The sequence below is a fragment of the Acomys russatus genome, chromosome 17, assembly GCF_903995435.1.
Source record: "Acomys russatus chromosome 17, mAcoRus1.1, whole genome shotgun sequence".
Lineage (NCBI taxonomy): Eukaryota > Metazoa > Chordata > Mammalia > Rodentia > Muridae > Acomys > Acomys russatus.
The window spans coordinates 2,632,063-2,658,426 of NC_067153.1; the positions used below are offsets into that span (position 1 = coordinate 2,632,063).

At 37.9% G+C, this 26,364-nt stretch overlaps 1 protein-coding gene across 2 annotated transcripts in view; it reads left to right on the forward strand.

The window, feature by feature from the left end:
* Vps13b (vacuolar protein sorting 13 homolog B) overlaps positions 1-26,364 on the forward strand; it is a 551,580-nt gene that overhangs the window by 123,092 nt on the left and 402,124 nt on the right. For both annotated transcript variants that reach the window (XM_051159473.1, XM_051159472.1), the window contains exons 18-19: positions 20,626-20,760; positions 21,683-21,856. In XM_051159473.1, the coding sequence (XP_051015430.1) occupies positions 20,626-20,760; positions 21,683-21,856 (309 nt within the window). The remainder of the gene's footprint in view (positions 1-20,625; positions 20,761-21,682; positions 21,857-26,364) is intronic.

Sequence of the window (26,364 nt, forward strand, 5' to 3'; positions counted from 1 at the left end):
GGTGTCATGATGCACATGTGGAGGTAAGAGGACAGCTGTAGGAGTCTGTGTCCCTTTTTCACCTAGTGGGACCTGGGGACCATACTCAGGCCATCAGCCCTCATGGCAAGTGCCCTTACCTGATGAGCAGGCTCACTGGTCCTTTATAAATCTTTGAAAATTCAAGTATATGCATAATTATAATTAATATGTTAAACAATGTATTATATTTATATGAAATATAATTATGTTATATTTATATTAATTAAATATAATTACATATATATGTATTGAGAGAGAAAGAGAGGTTTTTAAAGAACAGCCTAATCAAAGAACTTTGAGGTACAGCAGATTTCTCTAAATAATTTTGCAATGAAATGACCTCTTTAATTTTAGTTATTCTCTAATTCCGTGATGCTTATAAAGCAAATGAAGTTATGTATTTATTTTGCTTTTTACCTTTAGGAATATTGAAGTTAAGACAAATTCATACATGCTCTTTTAATGTGTGACATAGTATGTGGATATGCTAGGTTTGTTTTTAAAGTTAATTTCCTTGCCCCGTCTCCATTTGTGTGGTTACAAGCATAAGCAAGATGTAGGTTGTACTGAGTATATATTTAAATGTACATAAAATAAAAAATGGTTTTTATAACTTCATAAAGAGAACATATTGAGTTTGGGTATTTTCAGCACTCATTAACTTCTCTCATTTCTACTACCTCTATTGACACACCAACTTTAATTATGGGTGCTTGCCTGGGCATGAGTCAAGGGCTATTTACTGGATCATAGGCAGCTTATCAGTGGCTATATTACTGAAGGGAATGGCTTCCTCTTGGCATCCATTAACTACCTGTAGTTCCTCAATGAACGGTGAGACCCCACCATCTACTCCCACATACATGACAAAGTGGTGAAGGGTCTTGTTAGGTAGGTGGTTGCAGGCAGCCACATCTGTGATGAGTCTGTGAGTGCGGTGGCCATGTTGTGCCCAGCAGACATAGTCCACAGCCCTTCTCAGTCTCCAGCTTCTGCCTTCTCCTCATGCCCGCTTCTGCTGTGCTCCCTGAGCCATGGAGGGGGATGGCATAGATTCCTCACTGAGTGCTGAGCACTCTATACTTAAAAGGACACTGTTATAGTGAAGTAGATAGCACACATACTGTTATAGTGAGTAGATAGCATGCCACCATCACTTCCTAGTGTTTTTGTTCTTCTTTGGCCCCTCCCCGTGCATCTGGCCTATTCTGTGAAGTGCTTTTCATTAGGTGATACTGTTTTCTTTCCAAGCCTGGATTAGAGAGGTTTCTGCCTGGACTTGGATGTGTGTTGTGAGAATGCCTAGATGGTCCACTCATTCTTACAGAGGCGTCAGGTACACTACTGCAGCTGAGATTTCTCATGATTACAGGCTTACCCACCTGTTTGACTGACAACAGCTTCATAAGAGATCCAAGTAGTTACTACATAGGACACAAAATCCAGGGAACTGCAACATTTAAAAAAAAAAAAAAAGAAGACGCCTTTTAAGTTTCCAAATATTGAAGTAATTATACAGGAATAAATAACCAGCACAGATAACTTTAATTAAGCCTTGTTTATATGGGGCCTGGCTTAGCTGTTAAGAGCACTTGCTCTTTTTCTAGGGGGATTTGAGTTTAGTTTCCAACACCCACACTGGGCAGCTCACAACCACCGCACCCCTCAACTCTAGATCCGCCAGCCTCTCTGACCTTCTTTTGGCACTCACACACAGGTGCCATACATGCATAGAGACAACATGCACGTACACTTAAACACACATAATAAAACACGTCTTAAAATAATTTGTTACAAAATGCATTTTATCTTAGAAATTAAGAAACATGATATTCTTTTTATCCTCACCAGTTGACACATTTTTTGGAGTGTGGTTTGTTGCAAAGCACACCCATGTCTTTTGACAGAATTGCAGTTAGAGAGATATTCTAAGGCGAAGACTCCATCTGGATCTAACCTGAAGATTTAAGAGTAGAAGGAAGTTTTGTAGCCTTGTGGGTCACATCATAGAGATGCACCAGTCATATAGGAGTCCCAGTTAAATTCAGGTATTTCTTGTTTCTATCTAGACAAAATCAATAAGATAAGGTCTAAAATAATTTGCTTTAGAGGAATTTAAGTGACCATAAACATTTCATTGCTTTGTCATTTACTTACTCCTTTCCTGATATAGGTGTAGGCTGGTAGGCCAATAAAGTAAAGTGGTACTGAGTAGGCTTCATGCTGGGGAGATTCCTTTCAGACTAGTGCAGCCTTGAAGAGTTTTCTAACTTCCAGATAGAGGAAAGCACAAATTCCCTTGTGTGACGGACTGCTGTTTCTTGATTACAAACTCTTTGACCTCAAGTTCAATGGAGATTAGTATATTAGGCATAATACATTCAAGCTCATTTTCTAAGTTATCTTTCATGTCTTGTAAACCTGGCAAGGTGGACTGTGAGCGTTTTTGGGGAAATGTGGTTTGTGATGGCCTGAAGTGCTTACCAGATATTTCAAAGAGTATTAATAAGGTCAAGCTTAATTAGGTTGGGGGCTTTCACATGATGGTGAGAAGATTATGCCTTGTATTTGTATATATTTCCCTACCTAATTTTGGCCAGTATATTTGGATATCACATTTGAGAACTATGTGTTATAATAGTGTTTACAGTTTAGTAAAGCAGTTAACTTAAAGTAGTTAAATGTTGTCTAATATATAATTTTAGACTTTATTATCTTGTACTAAGAATTTCATCTTAAATATAAACAGAAAAGCAAAATTTTAAATATTATACAGCTAAATGTATAGCTAGTAAGTATGGTAAGATATAGTGGTTATGATTTGTAATATTATAAATACAACCTTGATATAAATTCTAACAACTAAAATATAATTTTTAAAGTTTTTCCACATTTTGTACTTCAATGTGTTTATATAGAGATTTTATTATATTTAAATGTAAAAACAAATTTAACTTTTCTTTAACCAATCTACCAATAACTTAGTAAGCAAGCATTACTTTAAAAATGACACAATCCTTCAGTTATTTTGTAAAACGAACATAATCATAAATTTCCTATCCAAGATTTTTCCAAAAATACTAACCCACATTGTTCTCCCTGGAGCTGTTCTTAGGATGACTAATTCAACTGCTGAGATCTCCTTTATGCATGTGATGGAACACTTGGCTTGCTGGAGCACAGCTGTGTGTTTATGTGCACTGCACACCTGCAGGGCCCTGACAAATAGCTGCAGTGTGCAGAGGATACAGAATTACCCCGGCAGTGCTGCAAATAAGGAAGTTTCTGTTTTGAAGTCCATATGTGTGTGTGCTTGAGATGCCAGCTGGTGTATTTATGTTGCATGCACAGATGTAAAAGTGCCAACTGATTTTTATACCAAATGAAGTCTAATCTGCTTCTATGTACTTTGTGTCAAAGTTATGAAGTGGTATGAATGTTCTTACAACTTAGGTCTTTCAAAATAAAAGCTGCTATTAAAATTTTGAATGCTGGACATGATGAGAATATAGGATAGTAACATAATGAGAATGTTACTCCCACACCATTAGGTAAATAAATTAAGTCCTGATTTATTATAACCATTAATGATGTGTATCCTCTTTTGTGGCTAGCACAAATTGGCTCTGTGTTGAACTGAATTTATGTAGACGGCAGTGTGAAAGTCAAATCCTACTTAGCTTGTAGGATCTGGCTTTACTATTTTTTTAAAGTATATTTAATTTTAAAAGCTGAACTGATAGTTCTTGATAGTTTTACTAAATGTATTTATATTAGTTATGATAGAGACAGTTTGATAGAGATTTCAGTCATTATAAATATCAGAAATAGTATTTTCTAAGTTTATGGAAATTTTACAACCTACATAAATTAATAGTAATGCCAACTTATTAATCAAACCTCTGAAAGAGGTATTAAATAATTCTTTCTAAGATATTCTCTCCAACTAAGTGAAAAAGTGTGTTTTATTTAGTGTGTCTACATTCAATAAGAAACAAAGACTTCTTGGAAATTGATCTTCAAATTAATATTTGATTATTAGATGCCTTGTGTCTCTTATATGACTGAAAATTAGATGCTTATTTGAAACTGTAAGGTTTAAGCTCACTACAGTCATACTTCCTAAAAATTACTATAGCTTTCCAGTTAATTAAACATTTAGCATATAATTAGCTTCAATTAGATATGCTTCAATTGAATCATTAAAATATTAGCATTTATTATATTTGAAATGTGTACAAATTAAGACTTTTTAGGCATTTGGAAGTAGGAGTGAAGAATTTTAGAATTTATCCCAATAACACAGAATACATTAACCTATAATTTAAAATTCTGTTTTGAATTAGAAACACTTGAATCAACCACATAGGTCTCTCTCTGTATTGGTTAATTCCTCTAAATTTTATATAATTTTTGTTTTTCTGAATTTATAGCCTAGAACTTTAAAATCACAATTCCTCATTTATATTTCACTAAAAGTCTGTATGTTTGTAACTGCTATTTTTATTGATGGAGTCAAACCTATCAGTATTTTATGCAGTCATTTGAATAGTATTTTAGTTAGCATGACTTCTTTTTCATATTTAGGCATGGTATATCTTTCTATGTAAAATGATATATATTTGATGTAGTTTTAAAATCATTTTATCTGAAATATTATTTTCATTGAGTTTCAGCAAATGAGTAAAGAGCTTGAACTTTTAGCATTACATATGAGCAATTTTGACTTAATCAGGTTTCTCAGTTTATGTTGACAGTTTGATGTGCACTAATTTTGTGTACTGAGATGGAAAGATGAAGAGGCTCATCTCCTAATGTCTGCCTTGAGTGGTCCAATGTCTCTGCCAGAGCATGTCACTAGTCATATGACTAGTGTGGACTAGCTGTAAAAGCCTGCGTAGGGCATAGACAGCACTATTCTCCGGTGATGGGCTCTTCGAGCTTTAGTTTGCTTCAGGCTTTCCACCAGGGAATGGAACAGTAATTCCAGCGTGATATTGTTGTGAGTATTTAGATAGGAAACAAAGAGCCTTTCTATGGCCAATGTACGGGGCACGTAGGATGTAGCCAGTGAATGCTGAGGATTTCCTTCACAGCAGCAGGAGTACGGGCTTGAAACAGTTCTTTACGTAGGAAGTTAAGAGCTGTGTCAACTGGGATAAAGATGGAAAAACAAATACATAATTGTCATGCATTACTTCCTAAAGAATAGTTTCAAGAACGAACCAAGCCCCATTTTCTGTAGCGAAAAGACAGAAGCTTTTAGTACTCATTTGAGAGATTATGTTCCATATATTGTGTGGTTATTTAGTGTCAGGGCCAACTGCCTTTCGTAGGCCATCACTTCAAACACCGTTGCCGCCCCTGCAGGTTGCACGCACATGATTGAAGGCCTCTAGCTCTCAGCTTCTGCACAGATGTCTTTCAATAGCTATAGCCAGTAATTTCTTCAAATTGCTCACTTTATCAGCAGCACATGTCATCAATCCTGAAGTGCTTGCTCAAGTCAAACTGCAGAATCTTTAGTTGCAGACGCAGCTGCAAACAGGTGAACAGGCAGAAAGTAATTTGTGCAGCTTGGTGGCTGTCAGACGAAAGACAGACAATCTGTGTTTAAAACAGATTGCAGACCCTGTATGGGCCAGACAAAAGGGATTTCTCCAACTGCAAATAATTCCAGGGTTAACATATTTTCCTTTCTGCCATTAGGTGATTTGTTAAAATTTGAAAAAATGAACATTATAAATCTACACAGAAACTGGAGACAAGATGAAAGAGAAAATCAGATCACTAAATAGGTTTACATTTGTCTTCCCAGAAAAGTACAACTGATATTCATAGAAGCTATTTTCTCACAAATTCATTCAGGTTATGAAATAATTCTTTGATATTTACAAGACTATAAATCTTTAAGTCACATTAAGAATTACTGTTATTAAAAAACCATGCAACCAGAACAGGACAATTTAATGAAAAAATTTAGTTATATTGTAGATGTTATAATTGCTTTTGTCAGACATTGTTTAGTGTTTGCTGTGAATCTTTTTATAAGGTATTTTAAAAAGTAGTATGTGCTAGTTATATCATATGTTTCTGAGCATTTTTATATACAATAGATGTAAAACAACTTGCAGAAAGAAAAGCTTTCAGAATATATGCATCTAAAAACTTCTTGGGTTTGTTTTCTTGGAATTATTAGACCATGAATGGGGAAGGGCACTTGCTATTCGTTAAGATAGTCACACTAATGATGATTGTTTCATAATAGTATTAGTATTGAGAATATTCATCATTTTATTCATATTTAAAAACATTTTTTTAAAAACAAGTTTTTGTTGTGTAGCCTTGGTTGTCATGAAACTTGCTCTGTAGACTAGACTAGCCATGGACTCCGAGGTCTGCCTGTGTCTGCCTGGGATTAAAGGCATGTCCACCACATCCAGATGTCCACAAATTTTAATGTTGATAAATTATCATATGAGGCTCCCAAATCAGCACAGTATTGATCATCAGTACTAGGCCACATAAGTGCAGGCTCACTACACAAAACAGGATGAAATTTGCTTCATAGTCTTTGTATAATTGAAAATTACCACACAATACATACATGCTCTTATGTACACCCATGCATACCTATAATAAGGTGTTTAAGTTATATAATGCCATTTGTTCGTTCGTTCATTCATTCATTCATTCATTTGTGTGTGTCTTTGTGGGACATAGGAAGTAAAACAGTAGCCTATGTTGTTATCATCCAGAACTCATGTGAGATGCTGCATTGATTCACAACCCTAAGTGTGTGCTGTTTTATTAATTTTGTTCTTTTATTTCAAAATAATTTAATCTTATAATTATTTTAGATTATGAGTCTTTATGTGTAATATTTAAAAGCACAGATTTGTGTGAAATCTGATTCTGTTTTGTTAATATTATGTGCCTTTGGCTATTTGCTAATTGTCTCCTTAGTTTTTTAATGATTATAGATTTTTCTAAATCCTTGTATATATCATATTTTTTTAAATGCATACTTTGTCTGATGTCTTGCAAGGGTTTCTGTTATACACTGATGGGCAAACCCTGCTTGGGGTCTCTTATTTTGGGGTCTCTGGGCCTACAACATTGATGCTGAACTCTCGCACACCACAGCCCCATGTGAGTAAGATTGTTAATGTAATATATGCAATGTGTGTGTGGAAATAGGCCCAGAAAGAGGACATTGAATGTCTTTCTCTATTGCTTTCCACCTTGTTTGTTGAGATAGGATCTTTCATTAAACCTGATATTTGTCATTTTTGACATTTACTAGACTGGCTGGCCAGAATTCGGGGATAAGCCTGTCTCTGTCCCCAGTGCTGAGCTTACAGGCATACATGGCAGTCTTTGGCATTTTTAACTGGAGATACAAACTTTGGGTTTTCATGCTTTCAGAATAACTGCCTACTTACTGACTTACCTGCTCTGTTATCTAGAAATTCATCTCCAACCTGACAAGCAACAACTATAAGCAGTGTTTGTACCAATCGAGTATGGACCCAGGATTCAGAATAACTACTTAAGGACAAAGTTTGGCCTGTAAATCATACTTGCCCTATCATCTGTTTTTGATTGGAGGAAAAATAATTATCATTATTTAGGTTTGGCTCAATTATGTTCAGTGGCTTCTTTATGTGACAATAGAAGAACTGAGTAGATATAACAGAAACTCTACGTATTGTAAATCCTAAAACACTAACAAATAATGTTTGCAGGTCCTCACTGTAGACTGAGCTCTTTTAAGCAAAGATTTGTACAATCTTGGATTTCATTTTTTTTTTTTTTGTTCTTGATGTAGTATATTCATGAATATGCTAGATTTTTCCATGCTTTTTCATGCGTACTACAGTTAAGTTATTCAAGGTGTGCATTGTGCTTGTAGCTCGTCAGCACCTCCTGTAGGTGCCTTGTTTAGTGAGTTTGTCGCTTCTGGTTGACTGCCACAGAAGTGCTGTAGGTTACTCATGGGGGCAATGGCGAGAGCCGGGATGGAGCCTTCGCCGAACTTGCGTATACCCCATGTTGTTGTTTTAAGTTAGTTTCTCTCTAATACATCAAAATAGATATATAGCATTCCTAAGTTATCATTTTATAACTGTGACATATCTTATTTCTCCACTTCTGTAATTCCCTTCAGTCTGAGCTATAAAACAGCACGCCACATATTTACCATAGTTACACTTAAAATAGCATTTATTCCTTAATTTTAGATCGTTTTTTGCAGTGATTGAGATGTTTTTGCTTGAAATTGTCTTGGAGGAGTCTGGTAGGCAAGGGGGTGCCCCAGTTTGCAGTAGAGCTTCCTGTGTGCCCAGGCCCTTCATGGGCTAGTATCAGCTTCGTTCCTGTTGCATGTTGACTGCAGTGATTTTTGAGTTTTAGGTAGTTCTGGAATTGGACAATGGCTCTCACAGGCTTCTGGTTTGTTCTGAAGGAATGCTGTTTATAGCTAGTTTTCAACTAGAACCTCACAAAGTTTGATTAAGCATTTTTCTATGTCAGCATTGTATTTAAAATATACTTATCACACATGCCAGTGTTATGTATTTATGAAGAAAGCAAGGTCAGCGTAATAAAATATTTTTTTCATTTGATGTCCTAAATAAGATAAACATATTTTATAGGGCAGGGGGAAAAGTACTTAGGCATCCAAAGGGCTAATCAGAGAGTCTTTATATGCACTGGTAATGTGCTGTGCAATATAAGCTGAAATATATTCCACAAGGGAGGAACATGGAATAGGTTACACACACTGTTCCTAAGTGTAATGACTAGAAGACTGCATTACTCACTTTAGGCAGGTGCTTTTTATATGAGGCTTTAAGGAAATGGAAGGCTGCTGTGAGGTGATTGGTTTGTGCAGACATCGTTTAGCATCAGGTTATCTGACAGGATAAAGAAGCTGGAAGTGTTCTTGCAATCATTTAACTAATGTCTAGTAGACAGCAGTGAGTATTTGGTGGAAAGTGCATGAGAACATTGTATAGTATGTGCATTTTTCTGTAACTTGTTTAAGAAACATTTGCAGGGATGTGGTGCAATTTGTGTTTTTGTTATCAACTATGATGAAATGTGACTTTGTGAAACCTCTTTTACAGATATATTGGAAATATTTTTGAAAGACTTATTAAATAGTATTTCTTTGTAATTTTAACCCATTCTTCAGAAACTGTATTTTATAATGTCATGTTTGAGCAAATTTTGAGACATAGGATAACTTTTTAGGATAAGTACTGTAATAAAAGTATGCTAGTCACAAAGATTTGCAGGTCATACCTACACGTCTGTGCTGCCATATTTCACTTCTCTGAGCCTTTGGTTTCCTTAGAGAGAACATGAGCCTATTTATTGTTTAAAACAATTGAACATTCCTTCACAAATTAATTTTCTTGAACATGAACTAAAAGTTTGATCAAGAATATAAATAATTGGTATTTTTCAGAAAGTTTTCATCTTTAAACTGTGGAACAAGTGGTTTTTAAAGAAGTCTATCATTTATAGCGCCCTCTTTCCTTTTCTCCCCTCTCCCCTCTCTTTACGTGGAGTATTTGTTTCTGATCCCAGTCCACTTTATGTCTCTGTAGACTTCCCTGACCTGAACAAGTCATAGGAAAGGAATCAAAAGTGTGAACCTCTGGAGACTTTAAGGTCTTGATTGCTGTGTAATATTCTGTGATATGGATAAACTACAGCTTGGGTTCTTATAAACAAATTTTTGTTGAGAACGTAGTCTTTCATCTTTCTTTGATTAATGTTCAAAGGGTACCACTTAGGAGTGTCATGGTAGTTATATATTTTGTCTTTAAAGAAAGTACTAAAGTGCTTTCAGTAATCTCTGTACCAGTTTACATATCCTCCACAGCCATGACTACAGTTTATTCATACTCACTAGCATATGATTTTGTTAGGTATTTTGTTTTAGATGTCAGTATAGGTGTGTAATGATGTTGTTATTATTTTAGCTGATGTTTACCTGAATGTAAGAAAGTGGTGATACGCATCTTTTTATTCATGAGATTTTTGCACATGTATACAGTGAAATATGAACGTATCAGCTCCCCCTTATCACCTCCAGCTCTCTCCATTTACCCTAACTTATCTGTCTTCTTACCTTTACGTCTTTGTTTTCTGTTTACAAATCTCCCCAGTGGAATGATTATTCATATTGTAGACGGTTTCCATATTATTATTTGCATATTTTGAGGAGCCCTTCTGTGTTCTGGATGTGTGGGTTCACTGTTGGGTGTGTTGCTTCTTATCATCTTATATCGTCTCTCATTCTCGCGTGGTTGGGTCTTTTATGATTTTTTAAAAATTCAGGTCAGAATCCTTTGTCTTATTCTAGATCCCAAAGATGCTTTTTCTCCTGTAATTCTTTAAGGAATTTTTGCACTGACTTTTCTCCCACTCGTGAGTTTCCCCTGCCCTGTTACTGAATAGGCTCTCACTGATTGAACTGTTCTTACACCTCTTGTCCAAACTCCTCTGGGAAATTTATGTGAGCCTGATAGGATGCTCTGTTCTGTCCCCTCCTCTAGGTTTGCATGGACTGATTGTTTTTCTAATGTAGAGATTTAGTCCTGTTAACTTTCCTTTTCGCACTACCCTGACCTGTTCTGCCAATTTTGATACATTTTTATCAGTAGATTAAAGGAACGTCCTCAAGTCTTCCTCTTTGACTTGTGGCATACTTAGATTTGTTAATTTATCTGCATTTGAAGATTTCAAGTTTGAAACTGCTGTAGTCAGAGAGCAATTTCTCTATTGCCTCAGTTCTGATTTTGATGAGATTGTTATGCACCAGCACAACGCGCTCTGTCGTCTTTGAATGCAGTACACATTCTGCTTCTTCTGTAACATGGTTGCAAGCTTATGGTGATGAGTTTTGTTTTTCCATTTATTTCTTTATTGAAGTTCATGGTCGTCCTGGTGCTGTTGGTACCTGGGATGTTGCTGAAGTCTGTATGCAGCATGGGTTTGCTTCTCACATCAGCTAAGTCTGTTCCCTCGTTCTGTGGCTGTGCTTCTTAGGTCACACATTCCAGATCTCCACACCTTCTCTCAGAATGGGCTTCTGCACCTTTGTGTCACTGCTCTAAGTTCTACTTTAACATGAGAATGCAGTTGGTGTGCTGTGGCGTACTTGGGGAGCAGGACTATAGCTAAAAAGGAACATGTACTTCAACATAGGTGGAAGAGAGGATTTTGTTTGTTTGGGCTGTAGTCTCAGTCTGTTACTTCCATTGTCCTGAACTCTAGGTGCGCATGGTTCCAGCGCACTAGTGCTCCCTACAGCCTGCCTACAGCCTGCCTTCAGCCTGCCTATAGCCTGCCTATAGCCTGCCTACAGCCTGCCTACAGCCTGCCTGGAGACCTCTCAGAGTTCACCAGCAAGAAAGGCTTAAAGACTGAGATGATGCCATCTGTCAGTTGCCTGATCTGGTCCTTATCCAAGGTCCATGTTTGAAACATCACATGTTACCTTACATTGCTGTGGCAGATCATCTAGAAAATGAAAGCAGAGCTTAAGTGGGCTGAGACTTAAATGCAAGACTGAGTCTGAAGCTCCTGGAAAAAGCATAAGGGGAAAAGCCTCATGGTGTAGTTGTGAACAGTGGCTGTTTTTAGGAAAGAACCCCAAAGAATAGACAGTAAAGGCAAAGTAGACAAATGGAATTTCTCCAACTAGAAATAACTCAGTCTCCGATTGAAGTTCCTATCCAGTGTTAAGTGCTGAGAGGACCAGCACAACATAAAATAACAATAGTGTGATTGCTGTCGTATCTATCATTCATCCCTGAAGAGAAGTGAAGTGCTGGTGAGCACTAACAAGATCATGCTGAGTGAAAGAATGCGCACAAGCAGAAAGTAAGGTGGCAGTTACTGGGGGAGAGGAGGAGTTGGAAATGTGTTAATAGGTTGTCTTAGTTAGGGTATCTATTGCTGTGAAGAGACACCTTGACCACAGCAACTGTTATAAAAGAAAATATTTAATTGGGGTTGGCAGAGATAGAGTCCAATATCATCATGGCAGCACACAGGCAGACATGGCGCTGAAGAAGGAGCTGCGAGTTCTGCATCTTGATCTGCAGGTACCACAAGCGACTGTGTAGCACACTTTGTGGAGCTTTGAGGAGACCATAACGCCTGCCCCTACAGTGACATACTTCCTGTAACAAGGCCACACCTCCCAATAATGCCACCCCTTATGCAGCAAGCATTTCTATTCAAACCACCATATAATAAGTCAAAATACCCAAAGCTACAGCTAGGCAGGCATTTGGATATTGTTTTTGAAGTGTTTTCAAGTGTCCTCACTTGGGAAGCAGGATCCTGGTGTCTAGCATTAGCTAGTTTGGAACTTGCTATGTGTATCAGCTTGGCCTTGACCTTGACACTATGCTCCTGTGTCTGCCTCCTGAGTGCCAGGGCTACAGATGCGGGCCACTTTGTGAGGGCCTTTGCACATTTTGAAACAGGCTGCTTCCTGTTGAGCTTTGGTGATTTTCTATACATTCTGAACACGACTTATTCAGCAGATAAAAGATTTGAAGATATATTCTAATTGTTTTCCACCATATGCTTTTTATGATTAAAATTTTTCATGACATTTTTCTTCTTTTTGAAATTATTACATAATTTCTCCTCTTTCCTTTCTTCTCTCCAGCCTCTCCCCATATGTCCCCTTTCTCCCTCTTAAATTCATGGTCTCTTTTTTTTTCATTTTTATATACATATACATATATTAGTTTTATATATTCCTAAACATGCAAATACAACCTACTCTGTTTGTATAATACCTATATTATATTTTATGACTTCATGAATGACTACTTCATAGCATCTCTTTCTGCTTTTGATATTTTCCTAATATCAAGTAGGCAAATTTTTATATATTTAATTTGTAACGATTTTTTTCCATGTGCATGAATGTGTATGCTGTCTGTCTAAGGTAGCCATGGAAGCCCTTGGCTCCTTAGATGGTGTACAGCTCTGAGCTGCCTGACATAGGTTCTAGGAATGCAACTTGGCGCTCTAAAGGAGGAGCAGAATATCCTTAGCCACTCAGCTATCTCTCCAGCTCCACAGTTACTGTTTTAATGACTACTTTTCTCATAGAATTTTGACTTGTATCAGAAAAATGCCCAAGCTGTCTCTTTGCTTCTGACCTTCCTGACCATGTTTAAATACAGTCCTTTTGTGGTAAATGTTTATTGACTGAGTGATTGAATGGATGATGTGGGTAAGAGTCATGGAAAACTGCAAGCAAGTGATCCCGATTAGGAACAGGTCAAAACTTACTTTTTAAAATTATATTTTTATTTTCTGAGAATTTCATAATGTATACAATATATCACTCTCTCCCATCACTATCCTCCCCTTTCAGATCTACCCTACCTCCTCCCAATTTTGTATCTTTTTATTTTAAGCCGTGAAGCCAGTATTCTCATAGGTGCAGGTTCATCCCCTGGATTGTGGTGGACCCAACATTGACCGCAGCTTTAAAGAAAACCAACTGTTCTTCCTACAGGAGCTATCAACTGCAAATAGCTCCTCAGCTAGGCTTGGCGGCTTTATGAGCACCTCTTTCCAATGCTGGCGTGTTGACTGGCTTGATCTTGTTTTAGGTCTTGTGTAGGCAGCCATGAATACAGCCATCCTGTCACGGCCAGAGGGCACTATTTATTCTGATTCTCCCCAACCCCTTTGTCTCTTAGACTCTTTATGCACCATCTTCAAGTTCTGGTGCTTGACTGTTGGGGGTAGGAGGAACTAGGTATGTCTTATTAGTGTCTGAGCACTCCACAGGCACTGACTGCTGCCCTTTGACCAGTTGCCAGCTTCAGGGTTAACTATTACACACTGCATAAAGAAAGATCTCTGGTGAGGTCTGAGACCTACATTAATTTAGAGAAACAAATTTAGGGGGCAGAGAAACTTACTTAGGTAAGCCATATTAAAAATCAAGTCTTAGAAATAAATTATTTGGAAGCTGATAGGTACCATCTGTTTAGGGAGGCGTGATGGTTAAGTGTGCTAAGTCTGCAGACTGACCAAAACTGTGAGAAACAGTTTTGTGCACTAGGCCAGTTCTAGGCTGACCTGAGCTATATAGTAGCAAGATTCCTTTTGAATCGAAGAAGAAGAGGAGGAAAAGGAGGAGAAGAAAAAACAAACAAGCAAATAAAAATTCCCAATAACAATTGTGTTATAACTAGTTTGTAAAATGTTTGGTATCCGATGAGGTATATAATTTTATACTCTGCTACAGTGAACTTCAGTTGTGTCAAACTGTTGTCATTACAATTAAAAAAAAGTTCATCATAGAAGCCAATCTTTAAACTTAAATGGACCAATGAATTGCTTCAATTATGGCATTGTAGACAGAGCATGGGAAGTAAAAAGAAAGCTTTACAACTATAAGACTGTTTTCTTTTCCATGCATATTGAAAGCTTACTTTCCTCACCTACTTAATAATGGAATGTCACTTTAAAAATCATTTTTTTAAATTTAATGCTCTTAAATATGACTCAATGGCTACATTTTACATTTCACTGCAAATATTATGCAATTTTTATGTAGATATTTTGGTCCTACCCTATAATGTTACTATTTCTGCTTTTGTTTGTTTGTTCATTTGCTTGTTTGTTTTGATGTTAGGAACTAAATCATTGTCAGCAATAGCAGAAGAAATTTCAACCTTTTAGGTTGTGTGTTTTCTTGAAGACAATAAGTAGGCTTGCTTTGTCACCTGCTGACTCTCAGAACTACCTGGCTTTCTCAGTCCCATGTTTCCCAGTTGTTCCCGTCTCCCTAGCTTCTTTCTCTTAGGTACATTTCCTCATGATCAGCCTTTATCTTGAGTGATGTCCATCAGTAATACTAAGGTAAATATCCCCTCAATGCACATTTTAGAATGACTCTTCTCTTTAGAAATCTTTATTATTGGTATTATCTCTTATGATTTTGCAGTTTTTCTTTATAAAATATGAGTTCTGGCTACTTTACTGTCCCTCATGGTATATTATTTTGTTTTAAAAGATTATAATCTTGGCTGTCTTATTATGTAATGTGCAGTTCTTGGGTCACTTATAATTAATGCGTTTTACAAAGCAATCATTTTTATCTGATTCATAGATATTTACTTGGAACTCTTAAGACAGTTTGCTTTAATACAGTTTTAAAACAATCTGTTCAAGTAACTATTTAATTTTTAAAACACAGCCTTTTACTTATAAATGTATAGGTGTTTTGCTTGTATATATGTGCTTGCTGCCCTCAGAGGCCAGAGGGGGCATCTGATCCTCTAGAACTAGTTATACATGGTTGGGAGCTTGTATGTGGATGCAGGAGATTGATCCCAGGTCCTCTGAAAGAGCAGCCAGTTCTTTTAACTGTTAAGCAATCTCTCTAGCCCCCTGTCTATTTAAGAGTTAGTATTGGATTTAAGGACTTTAATTCTCTATTACTTCTCCAATAACTTTTATTAAAATAGCATGCTTTCACAAAAATTTAAAGATATTCATTTTTTAAAATTATGTATAGGAATATATGTATATGTGAGTGTTGGTGCCTGAGGATACAGAAGCATTGGATCCCTTGGAGCTAGAATCATAGCTGGTTGTGAGCTGCCTGATGTGAGTGCTCGGAAGCAAACTCGGCGCCTTTGCAAGAAGGAACATGTGTCCTAACTGCTTGCCATTTCTATAACCCTACAGCACACTTCTGTTTTTACAGTCCTCTAGCATGTAAATAAGACTGAAACGAACTTCAGGGACAATCAGGCGTCAATAGGTCTGCTATCTGGTGCGTGTAGGGACAGGCCGTGCTTGCCTTTTCTAGCTTTCCAGAAACATTGGCTATCTCCTTGCCTCATGGCCCCTCCCCATCTTCAGAGGCATCAGTATCATGCTTCTTTGACAGCGATTCTGACTTCATCTCTCTTCCTTTTGGTTTCCTTTGTGTCTCTAAGGATTTGTCACATCATACCAGGTTTACGTGAGCAATCTGAGGTCATCTCGTCAGGGCAGAACAACTCGTTGGGATCCTTAATGTTCTCTCTGTCTCTGTCTAGCTCCCTCCCTCCCTCCCTAGTGAGACAATGTTATTGTCCTTGCTACCAAGGACCTAGTGTTTAGGACCAAGACTATCTGCTCTTCCTTTTTCCTAAAGTTTTGAGCATATTATATCACAGGTTTTTTTTTTTTTGTCGTTTTTTACACTCTAATTATACACAAAACAAACTCTTCCTTTTGAGGAAGTAGTCAGGAGGCCTATGAATGAAGGTTATAAAGCATACACCATTCTATTTAGAAATAACAATTAATACAAAACAACTTCAAAACCCCTACATGTTATGGTCAATGGCTTCAGAAGTACACTTGTTTCTAGATTAAACATTAGAGAGATCTCAACAATTGTAAACTCGGGACAATAAAAAAAGTATGCCACAGTTTTTGCTTAATGATATATCCAATGCAAGTGTATCAAGATTATGTTTAGTGTTACATGCTATCACTGACATTTTCTCTTATACAACTTTGATAGAATTTGTCTGTCTGGTTTTGTTCTTGCTTCATTTATGTTCCCTGTACATATTTTAGTTTTCTAAAACATAGAAATTCCAAGTGCATGCCTTGATTTTGGAATGATTCTTTTAGTGCACTTTTCTCTTTTGCTGTTTATTTGTTCTTCAGTCCAAATCTAAGATGTATTGAAATTTCTTTCTTTTTTTTTTTCTTTTCTTTTGTTGCGCTCTGTTTCTTAGGTGTTTTCTTTCTGGATGCACACTCTTTTCCTGGGGTATAATATTCTACAGTTATTATTCTAGCACAGGAAGTTATCTGGACTATCTGAAGAAATATTTGTTCTTTATTTTACCCTTTGTTCTAATTTCATTTTTGTTGCTGAGGTAAAACACCCTGAAAGCTTACGCCTCCCCTAAAAGCAGCAGCTTTCGAGGAGAAAGGTTTAAATGTGGATTACAATGCCAGGTTACAGTTTATGACTGGAAAGTTAGGGCAGAATCTTTAAAGCAGCATGTCTGCAGCCGGCTTCTTTGCTGCTTGTGCTCAGCTCTAGTCCAGGCCCCCAAGCAGGGAATGGAGCTACCCACAGTGGCCTGGATGGTCCTTAGTCATCAGTAATTAAGATGACTGTCCCCATGCCCAGATATACCCACCAGCCAACTGATCTAGATAATTGCTCACTATGACTCCTTTCTTGGGTGATTCTGGGTCAGGCTAAGTTGACAGTTAAAACGACCCAGAACATCATGGTATGTGAGTCATATTTTGGCTGGGCATAGATTTTTATATTATGATTTATTTTTCTATAGAATTTCAAAGCATTGATTATTTTCCTTCTTGCTCTCTCATCAGGGTTGTTGAGGTGATGGACGCCGTTTTTGTTATTTAGCCTTTGCTTGTTGCCTCTTTTTGTTCTTATGTGTCTGGTGCTGTCTTTGTTTTGCTGTTACCTCAGAGCTATTTGTAGAGCCAGTTTAGCATGCGTATGAGCGGACAGAAATATGTGTATGTGCTTTTATTTGATAAACCTTTTTCATATTTTACTTCTGTTTTGCAGTTTGGGGAATTAGTCTTGAATTTTTTGTAGATGATTTCCCCCCACTCTTTCCAGTGTTGAGGAGTAAACCCCAGACTCCGTGTGTGTGTCTAGCAAAGCTCCTCCAATGAGCTATAGAACTTTACAGCTGCATTAGAAGAGCCGTGGTCACTTGCAAGACACAGCTCTGCAGGATTATTATACTTTTAAAGAAATTATTATAGGTTGGTAATCTGTGAGGTTTGAGCAACAGTGGAGGGCTTAGTTTTGTATCCCTCTCTTCATCCGTCATCATGTTTGGATTAAGGTGGAGTGTATACACACCATATGATATCTTTCAAAGCACAGTAGTGTTGAATGTATGGAGGAGTTCGAGGTCCTGTGTGTGTGTGTGTGTGTGTGTGTGTGTGTGTGTGTGTGTGTGCGTGTGTGTGTGTGTGTGTGCGTGCGTGTGTGTGTGTGTGTGCGTGTGTGTGTGTGTGTGTGCGTGTGTGTGTGTGCGTGTGTGTGTGTGTGTGTGTGTGTGTGTGTGCGTGTGTGTGTGTGCGCGCGCGCGAATATGCATATGCACAAGCGCATAAACACGTATGTGCACGTTTGAGGCGGTCAGAAGAGGGTATCATGTGTTGTACTATTTCACACCCCACTCCAGTCCTTTGAAATAGGATTTCTCATTAAACCTGGAGGTCGGCTTGGACCCAGAAAGTTTCAAAGGCTCTGCATCCCCCCAAATCTATAGTGTTGGGATAGACCTGTGGTCACAGCAGCTTTTTATTTGGGTGTCACATTCTCGAGCTTATATAGCTGACTCTTTTATCCAGTGACCAGTATCCCTAGCCTTATGCATCCGTTCTAATAAGGAAAAATATGCTTCAAATTTGCCAATTCTGTGTTTCCCAGGTATTTGTTTGCCTGTGTGTAAAATGAGAATAGTAATAGCTATCTTATTTTTGTGTATGGAATAAATAAATTAGGCACAATTAAGTGTTCAGTCAATGTCAGATGCTGTGACACTTATATCGCTAGCACTCTGATTATGTAGATGTTGCCATCATTTGATTTTATTTGCTATCATTTCAGTGTTCCCAGTCATGGAATTTGAAAGTCTGGGAAATACATAGCATTTGGATACCACTTTGTCAGCTTCACACAGTCTTTAAATCTGTTACAGAGCCCAGTTCAGCTTCTGTTCTAAGGATGATTACTATAAACACATGCTAAACATGGCACATTAACAGTTGACACACTTATGCAACGAGTGTCTTAGAGTTTCTACTGCTGTGGCAAACACCATAACTAAAAGCAACTTGAGGGCAGAAAGGGTTTATTTTGCTTACACTTTCGGTGATAGTCCATCGCTAAGGGAAGTCGGGACAGGAATGCAGGCTGGGCAGGAACCTGGGGGCTGGAATTGAAGCAGAGGCCGCGGAGGAGCACTGCTTATGGGCTTGCTCCTCAGGGCTTGCTCAGCCTGCCCCCTTACAGCATCCAGAACCACCCCTGCATGGGGAGCCCCACCTATGACATTAAGACTCAACTATGGGCCAGTCTTAATGGAGACATATTCTCAACTAACATCCTGTGTTCTTAGATGACGCTAGCTTGTGTCCAGTTGACAAACACTAAGACAATGACTAATGTGAAGATTAGAAAGTTAAGAGTTTTCAGACACGAGGGTTAGTCTTTGGGAAGGGTTTCAACAGGTTCTCTTCTGAGTCACTTTGCTTTCATTACATGTTCATTCTTGGTTGATCAGGAAGACGTTCACAATCTTTCAGAGACACAGTGGGTATTTATGAATACACACTATAGTTGGAATTGAGTTTTTAAAACAAAATTAATCAACGTAGAAAGTTCTTTTTAATCATGTATAATTAAAAAGTCTTCAAATATGAAGGATAATACTTTGTATTTCACTAAAATCTGAGGCAAGGAACAGAGGGGAAATAGTGTTCCTGGATGTTTATGAATGTACTCAAAATCAGTGATAGAAAGATAAAATTATTCTGAAACAGATACGACATTTAACACTGAGATTCATGCACAATGTAGTTAACACCTCTAATTCATGGTATTCTCTTCCATACAATGAGGACATTTATAGTTTGTTGTGAAGACAGAATTCATTTCTACACATGACACAATGCAAGTCCTCAGTACACATTAACTGATTACATGATTACAGATAACTGATTAGAGAGCCTCCTCTGAAGCTTAGTTTTCACCTTCAATCTAAGCATCAAAAATGAGGATAGCAATATCAATATTACGGTCTTTTGTGGAGACTGACTCCATTTGTGTAGGTAAACATAGGAAGTCTTGAGTAAATGTTAACCCTGAGGGATGACCCTTGAACTTTTTCTTTTCTCTCTCTCCCCATTTCCTCATCAGAATTGTATTCTGCAGCTTTCCCTGCGTGTATAATCCCTGCTCCCTTTACGACCTAAGTCAGAGTTGACCATTAAAATTAAAGTTTATCAAATATTTTATATTAGTATCTACCATGCAGTACAGGTATTAATATCTACCTTTTGTAGTTTGATGAAAAATTCTTTTTCTTTGCTTATAAGAGATTGTATTTTAACTTACAAACTATCTTAGACTCTCTTATTTTCATCTCCTCGATCAACTAGTTTCCTTTTTAAATGTCTGTGCCAAAGTAAGTTAAACTTGTTTCAAAATCTAAAATTTATTGTGTATTCTAAAACTAAATATAATTTTAAACTTCCTCTTGAGTTTTATGTAATGATTTATGCATTTAGTTTCATGTCTTGATTCCTACTAATCAAGATTTGGTTGTAAGTATAGTTATGAGAGTTCAGCCCATTTACTTTAAAATTGCATTTTTTACCTTTTAAATGCTGAACTCTGAAACCTAACACAAATACTGTAAGAACATCTGAGGTAGATAATTAAAGTATAATTAACTTTAAATACCTTGGTGAAGGAGTATAAAAATTATTTAAATTCAATCAGCTAGTACATTTGCAGTTTTCTTTTATTAGGTGTGAAATCTAAGAATCCCCTGCCAACTCTGGAGGGCTCCATCCAGAATGTTGAGCTGAAGTACTGCAGCACATCAGTGGTCACATGTGCCTCTGGGACCGTGGGATCAATAAAAATTTGTGCCAAAGCCCCAGGTATGTGCAGCTGGACCGTGTAAAACTTTATTGCCTGTGTAGGAGAATCGGCCTTGCCTTTTACAAGGAGCATTTGCTGAAACAAGAATTTACTCATTGTTCCTATGAATCAGAGCTTTTCATTGTTTTATTTATACTTAATAATTTTAACAGTGCAGGGATGATACTTACTGACTTTAACCAATTAATTTTCAGGTGAACAGCTTTGCATAGCTTTAACAATAGTTATAAGGAAAAATTAAAAGAATATTCTTACTGTTTTGATGGAAATGTGAATTATGTGTGATCATTAACTTAATATTGCATTAAACTGTTAGCATAGTAGATTCAAAGACTAAATTTGGGTCTTATAAAAGTTTGGTTGTAATTGTATTACTCTGTCTTGCAGCATTTTGTTTGATGTTCTCTTTAAGGTATTTTTTTGTTTGTTTATTTGTTTGTTTTTGAGACAGGGTTTCTCTGTGTAGCCTTGGCTGGCCTGGACTCACTCTGTAGATCATGCTGGCCTTGAACTCTCAGAGATCAGCCTGCCTCTGCCTCCCCGGGTGCTGGGATAACAGGCACGCGTCACTGCACCTAGCTTTCTTAAGCTATTTTCAACTCTTTCAGCAAACTTAAATTCCATCATATTACAGTATGTATTTTGCTGAAGTATATCTTTGTCATCTCATTTTGTTCTGAACATGTTCTACATTCACTAGCAAAATGCCAAAACTTAATTTAAAATCTAAAATAGCTTTATTAGTCAGACTCTTAGATTATTAACTAGGTATAGTATTAGCGTGGCAACTATTATTGAACCATTATTTTAGTCATACATTTTCAGATCAAGAACTCCCAAACTACTATATTTTACATAAGAAATATTATTTAAAATTTTTTCTTCTTTAAAACAGCTTTTTCAATCAATATTTCTATTCAGGTGAAAGTGGAAAAGAGAAGTTGATTCCTTTGCTTCAGGGTCCTTCTGACACTAGAGACCTTCATAGCACCAAATGGCTTAATGAAAGTAGGAAGCCCGAGTCTCTTCTAGCTCCAGATTTGATAGCCTTCACCATCCGAGTTCCCCAGCACATGGACTACTGCCGCCACGCTGGTAAGTGCAGGCACATCAGGCCTCCCTCACAGTGCATCTTCCTTCTCAGAAATGCCCTTGAATGTGGACTTTTAAGTCAAATTTTGGGGAATATAGTTATTCTTTTCTAAGATTCTCAAGTATTTATAAGTCATTTTTTTAAAGGAGAGATTCAAACTCCATGTTTACAATGTAACCACAGAAGTGGTGTGTGTGTGTGTGTGTGTGTGTGTGTGTGTGTGTGTGTGTGTGTTTTGGGCTAAAGCTTTTTCTATAATATGGATTTTCTAATGTGGCTGTGACTCACAGTTTACCATATGAAAATTACTCATTTGGCCCACTCATGTCTTATTTAAAAACAAAGCGTTTTGATAATGAAAAATTTAAAATCTAAATCAGAATGACTCTGAAGTTGTGGTTTTAGTTAAGGTTATGTTTTTTTGTTTTTGCGTTACTATTTATCCGCACCTCATGTGTCACGGTGAGAAGCAGTGTCCTGAGATGAATGTAGAGCAGGAAAAAGAGAAGCCGTGAGAGCCAGAGACCGGTGGTGGCCACGCGAACAGGGACGTCTTCTTAAACCTGGGCAGTCAGTCAGTGAGGCTAGAGATGAGGGTTCCTTAAAGGATTCACCAATGACCTTTCAAATAGTGCATAGGAGAGAGAGAGCGAGCTCTGTTAATGCCACTCAGTAAACACTATAACTTAGAGTACGTGCTAATATGTCCAGTATTAAAAGACATAATTATCTAGGCAGTAAGTATGTGTAGGCAGACACTAAAGAAACAAATGGGTGCACAGACTTAAGACTGTCATAGAGATGTGACATCATGTGTTACAGCCTGTGTGCCACTTAGTCACTAGCCACATTTGAAATGGAAATGAGGAGTTTGAAAGGCTAGTTTTAAAATGTTTTGCCATGATATTATTCAAAGAGGAGCACTATTCCAAAAGAAGGAATTGTTTACAAATCAGCATGCCACTGGCACACACCCAGATACCCAGACCCGTGGCGTAGAATAGAAGACCCATGATGATCCCACACAACTAATGCAGTCTGAATTTTGCCAAAGGCATCCAAAACATACATCAGAAAGAATGGTAGCCCCTTTAACAGATGTTGCTAGTAAAAACTGAATAAGCATGCACAGGAATCCAAAAGTAGCTACCTGTTCTTCACCCTGTCTTAATAAACTCCAAATGGATGAGAGCTGTAAGGCTTGACACTTTGAAACAGTTGGGGGTAAGAGGACAAGAAGCATTGACTCCATAGGACTGCAAGCATCCTAGGAATAACAGGAGCACTTGAGCAATACGATCACATGAAGTCACCCAGGTTCTGCCAGGACCCACAACACAGGACACTGGTAGCCCAGAGATAACAGACACAACTGTAAGTACGATAACATGAAATTAAGACATTTGTGTAGAGGAAAGGGAACATTCAGCAGAGTGAAGAGACTGCTACAGAATCAGAAAGTGTTCACTAGGTATTCACAGGAAGGGTCGGGAGTCTTCACAATGAAAGCAACATGTTAAAAAAAAAAAAAAAGGAAAGAGTTCAGTTAGTACATAGGCAAATGAACGCGGCAGATACATGTAAAGTGCTGAAACACCTGAGCCAAGAAGCACAGGAGAACATGCTCAGAATCCAGGTCCAAACTACACTGGGGCTCTGTCTTATCCCAGTCAGAATGAACTCCTTCTTCCTTCCTTCCTTCCTTCCTTCCTTCCTTCCTTCCTTTCTTTCTTTCTTTCTTTCTTTCGTGATATCTAATATAAATGCTACATAAATACAGTATTGAGAAATTAATGATAAGAAAGATATTTGTACGCGCTCTTTGAGAATTTCTGTCAGTCAGAAGACATGAATGCAGGAGGAATGACAGCGTGCTGCGGCTGAGAATGTGCGTACACTTAGTCACTGTAGGAATCAGTTTAGAGGCTTCTTCCTCAGAGTTAAAAATGGAACTATTTTATGATTCAGCTACACTATTTCTAGATATGTGTTTTAAAGAGTCCCTCTGGGCTAACTACAGACATACTTTGTGTCCATGTTTATTTTCATATTACTAACAAAGCCAAGTTATGGAATCAGTCCATATGTTCATCAGTAGATGAGTGGGTGAAGAAAGTGGCACATAAATGTGTGTTCTCTCTCTCTCTCTCTCTCTCTCTCTCTCTCTCTCTCTCTAATATTTTTCAGTAATAAGGAAGAATAAAATGCCATTTTCAGAGAACTGTTTTGAAGTGGTGGTCATCATGTTAAATGAAACGTTGTTGAGTGTTCACTGCTCTAGAACGTGTCCATAGCGTGTGTGCTCTCTAGGAACATGAGAAGTCGTGATGGCCTCTCAGTTTACACTCCACGTGTCTGGAGGCGGTCAGCTCAGTCTCTCAGCACTGTTAGGAGTCCCTTCACAATGTGGCCCTCTCCATTTGCTCAGGCCTTCTGGTCTGTTTTCTCTCCCTCTTCCTCACGGTGGTTATGTTTTTACATTTGCCGATTTTTTTATATTGACCATTCTTAACATCTGTCCTAGTTCTTTCTATATCTTCTTAGGCCCAGTTCAGTCTCAGCATCTCTATTTAGTTTCTGTCTCTTTGGGGGAGCTTCCTCTGAATCTCTTCCATCTCCCTTCCTCCTCACCCTGTTTTAATAGGTCTGTTACTGTTTGTCATATAATTCCATGTATTTTTCTTTCTTGGCTTTTGTGACAGCACAAGCTTGCATACTCTTGTCTTCACCACGAAACAGTGATTTCCAGAGTTTGGCACTGGCTGTTTGTCACATTTTCTTCTGGACCTTACATTGTCTGACATGTAAAGAGTGCTTGAGATGATTTGATGGGTGGTGAATAAAATGATGAACATTCATGACAAGTGGCCAAAGGCATGAATGTGTTTGGCACGTAACTAGCATGTTGTTAATGCTACTAGTTTCCTCACTCATCTTCTTTTCTTTCTTTTCTTTTTAAAACTTTTTTAAATTAAAAAATTTTTTTATTAATTTATTCATATTACATCTCGATTGTTAGCCCTTCCCCTGTTTCCTCCCATTCCTCCCTCCCTCCCTCTTCCCCCTTCTCCCCTTCCCTATGTCTGTGATTGAGGGAGACCTCTTCCCCCTATATATGCTCTTAGAATATCGAGTCTCTTCTTGGTAACTTGTTATCCTTCCTCTGAGTGCTGCCAGGCCTCCCCATCCAGGGGACGTGGTCAGAACAGGGGCACCAGAGTTCGTGTGAGAGTCAGATCTCACTCTCCACTCAACGGTGTAGAATATCTTGTTTGTCGGCTAGGTCTTGGTAGGGGTTCGAAGTTTACTGCCTATATTCTCCTTGGCTGGTGCTTTAGTTTGAGGTAGACCCCAGGACCCAGATCTGCCTGTCATAAAGTTCTTCTTGTAGGTTTCCAGGACCCTGTGAGTCCTACTATTTCCCCATTCTTCCATGCTACTCTTGCCTAAAGTCTCAATCGGATACCCTCTCCTCTGACCCACTTTCTTGGTAAGTAAAGTTTTTCATAGGACGTATTCCTTGGACTAGTGTTTTGATATAAGTGAGTATATACCATTTGTCTCTTTTTGCTTCTGGGTGAACTCACTCATTATGATGATTTCTAGATCAATCCATTTGTCCACAAATTTTGGGAATTCCTTGTTTTTAATAGCTGAGTAGTATTCCATAGTGTAAATGTACCACAGTTTCTTAGTCCATTCTTCTACTGAGGGACACTTAGGCTGTTTCCATGTTCTGGCTATTATGTATAAAGCAGCTATGAACATGGTTGAGCATATGTCCCTGTTGTGTGATAGGGCATTTTCTGGGTATATTCCAAGGAGTGGGATAGCTGGATCTTGAGGAAGCCCTATCCCCATTTTTCTGAGAAAGTGCCAGATAGCTTTCCAAAGTGGCTGTACTAGTTTGCATTCCCACCAGCAATGAAGGAATGTTCCTCTCTTTCCACATCCTCGCCAGCATGTGGTGACATTTGAGTTTTTGATCTTAGTTATTCTGATGGGTGTAAGATGGAATCTCAGTGTCGTTTTGATTTGCATTTCTCTGATGACTAACGAGGACAAGCATTTCTTTTAAGTGTTTTTCAGCCATTTGATATTCCTCTGTTGAGAATTCTCTGTTAAGTTCCAAGCCCCATTGTGCAACTGGGTGTTTGGTTTTGTGTTCTCATCCATTTTCTTCCCGTGTCTCTGTCTTCTTTTGGGCAGGTAACGACGCTGGTAGAGAATACCTGTCAGCTTCTTCCTCTCTCGTGCTAGTAGCCACTCCATAGCGTGGTCACTGGGTTCTAACTTTCGTTGTACTGGCTCCACTCTTTACAGTGACATGAACGGGTATGTCAGGCTTCCGTGTGCCTCATAAGACTTAGCTTTTCAGCTTTCCTACACACCTCTGATCTTGCTCGTTCTGTTGGTTCTGTTAACATGCTAGTCTCCATAGGCCTGCTGGGTTGTTTACAAAGCCTGAGCTTAAAGGCACTGATTAGCACTTGTTTTGAGTTATCATTTC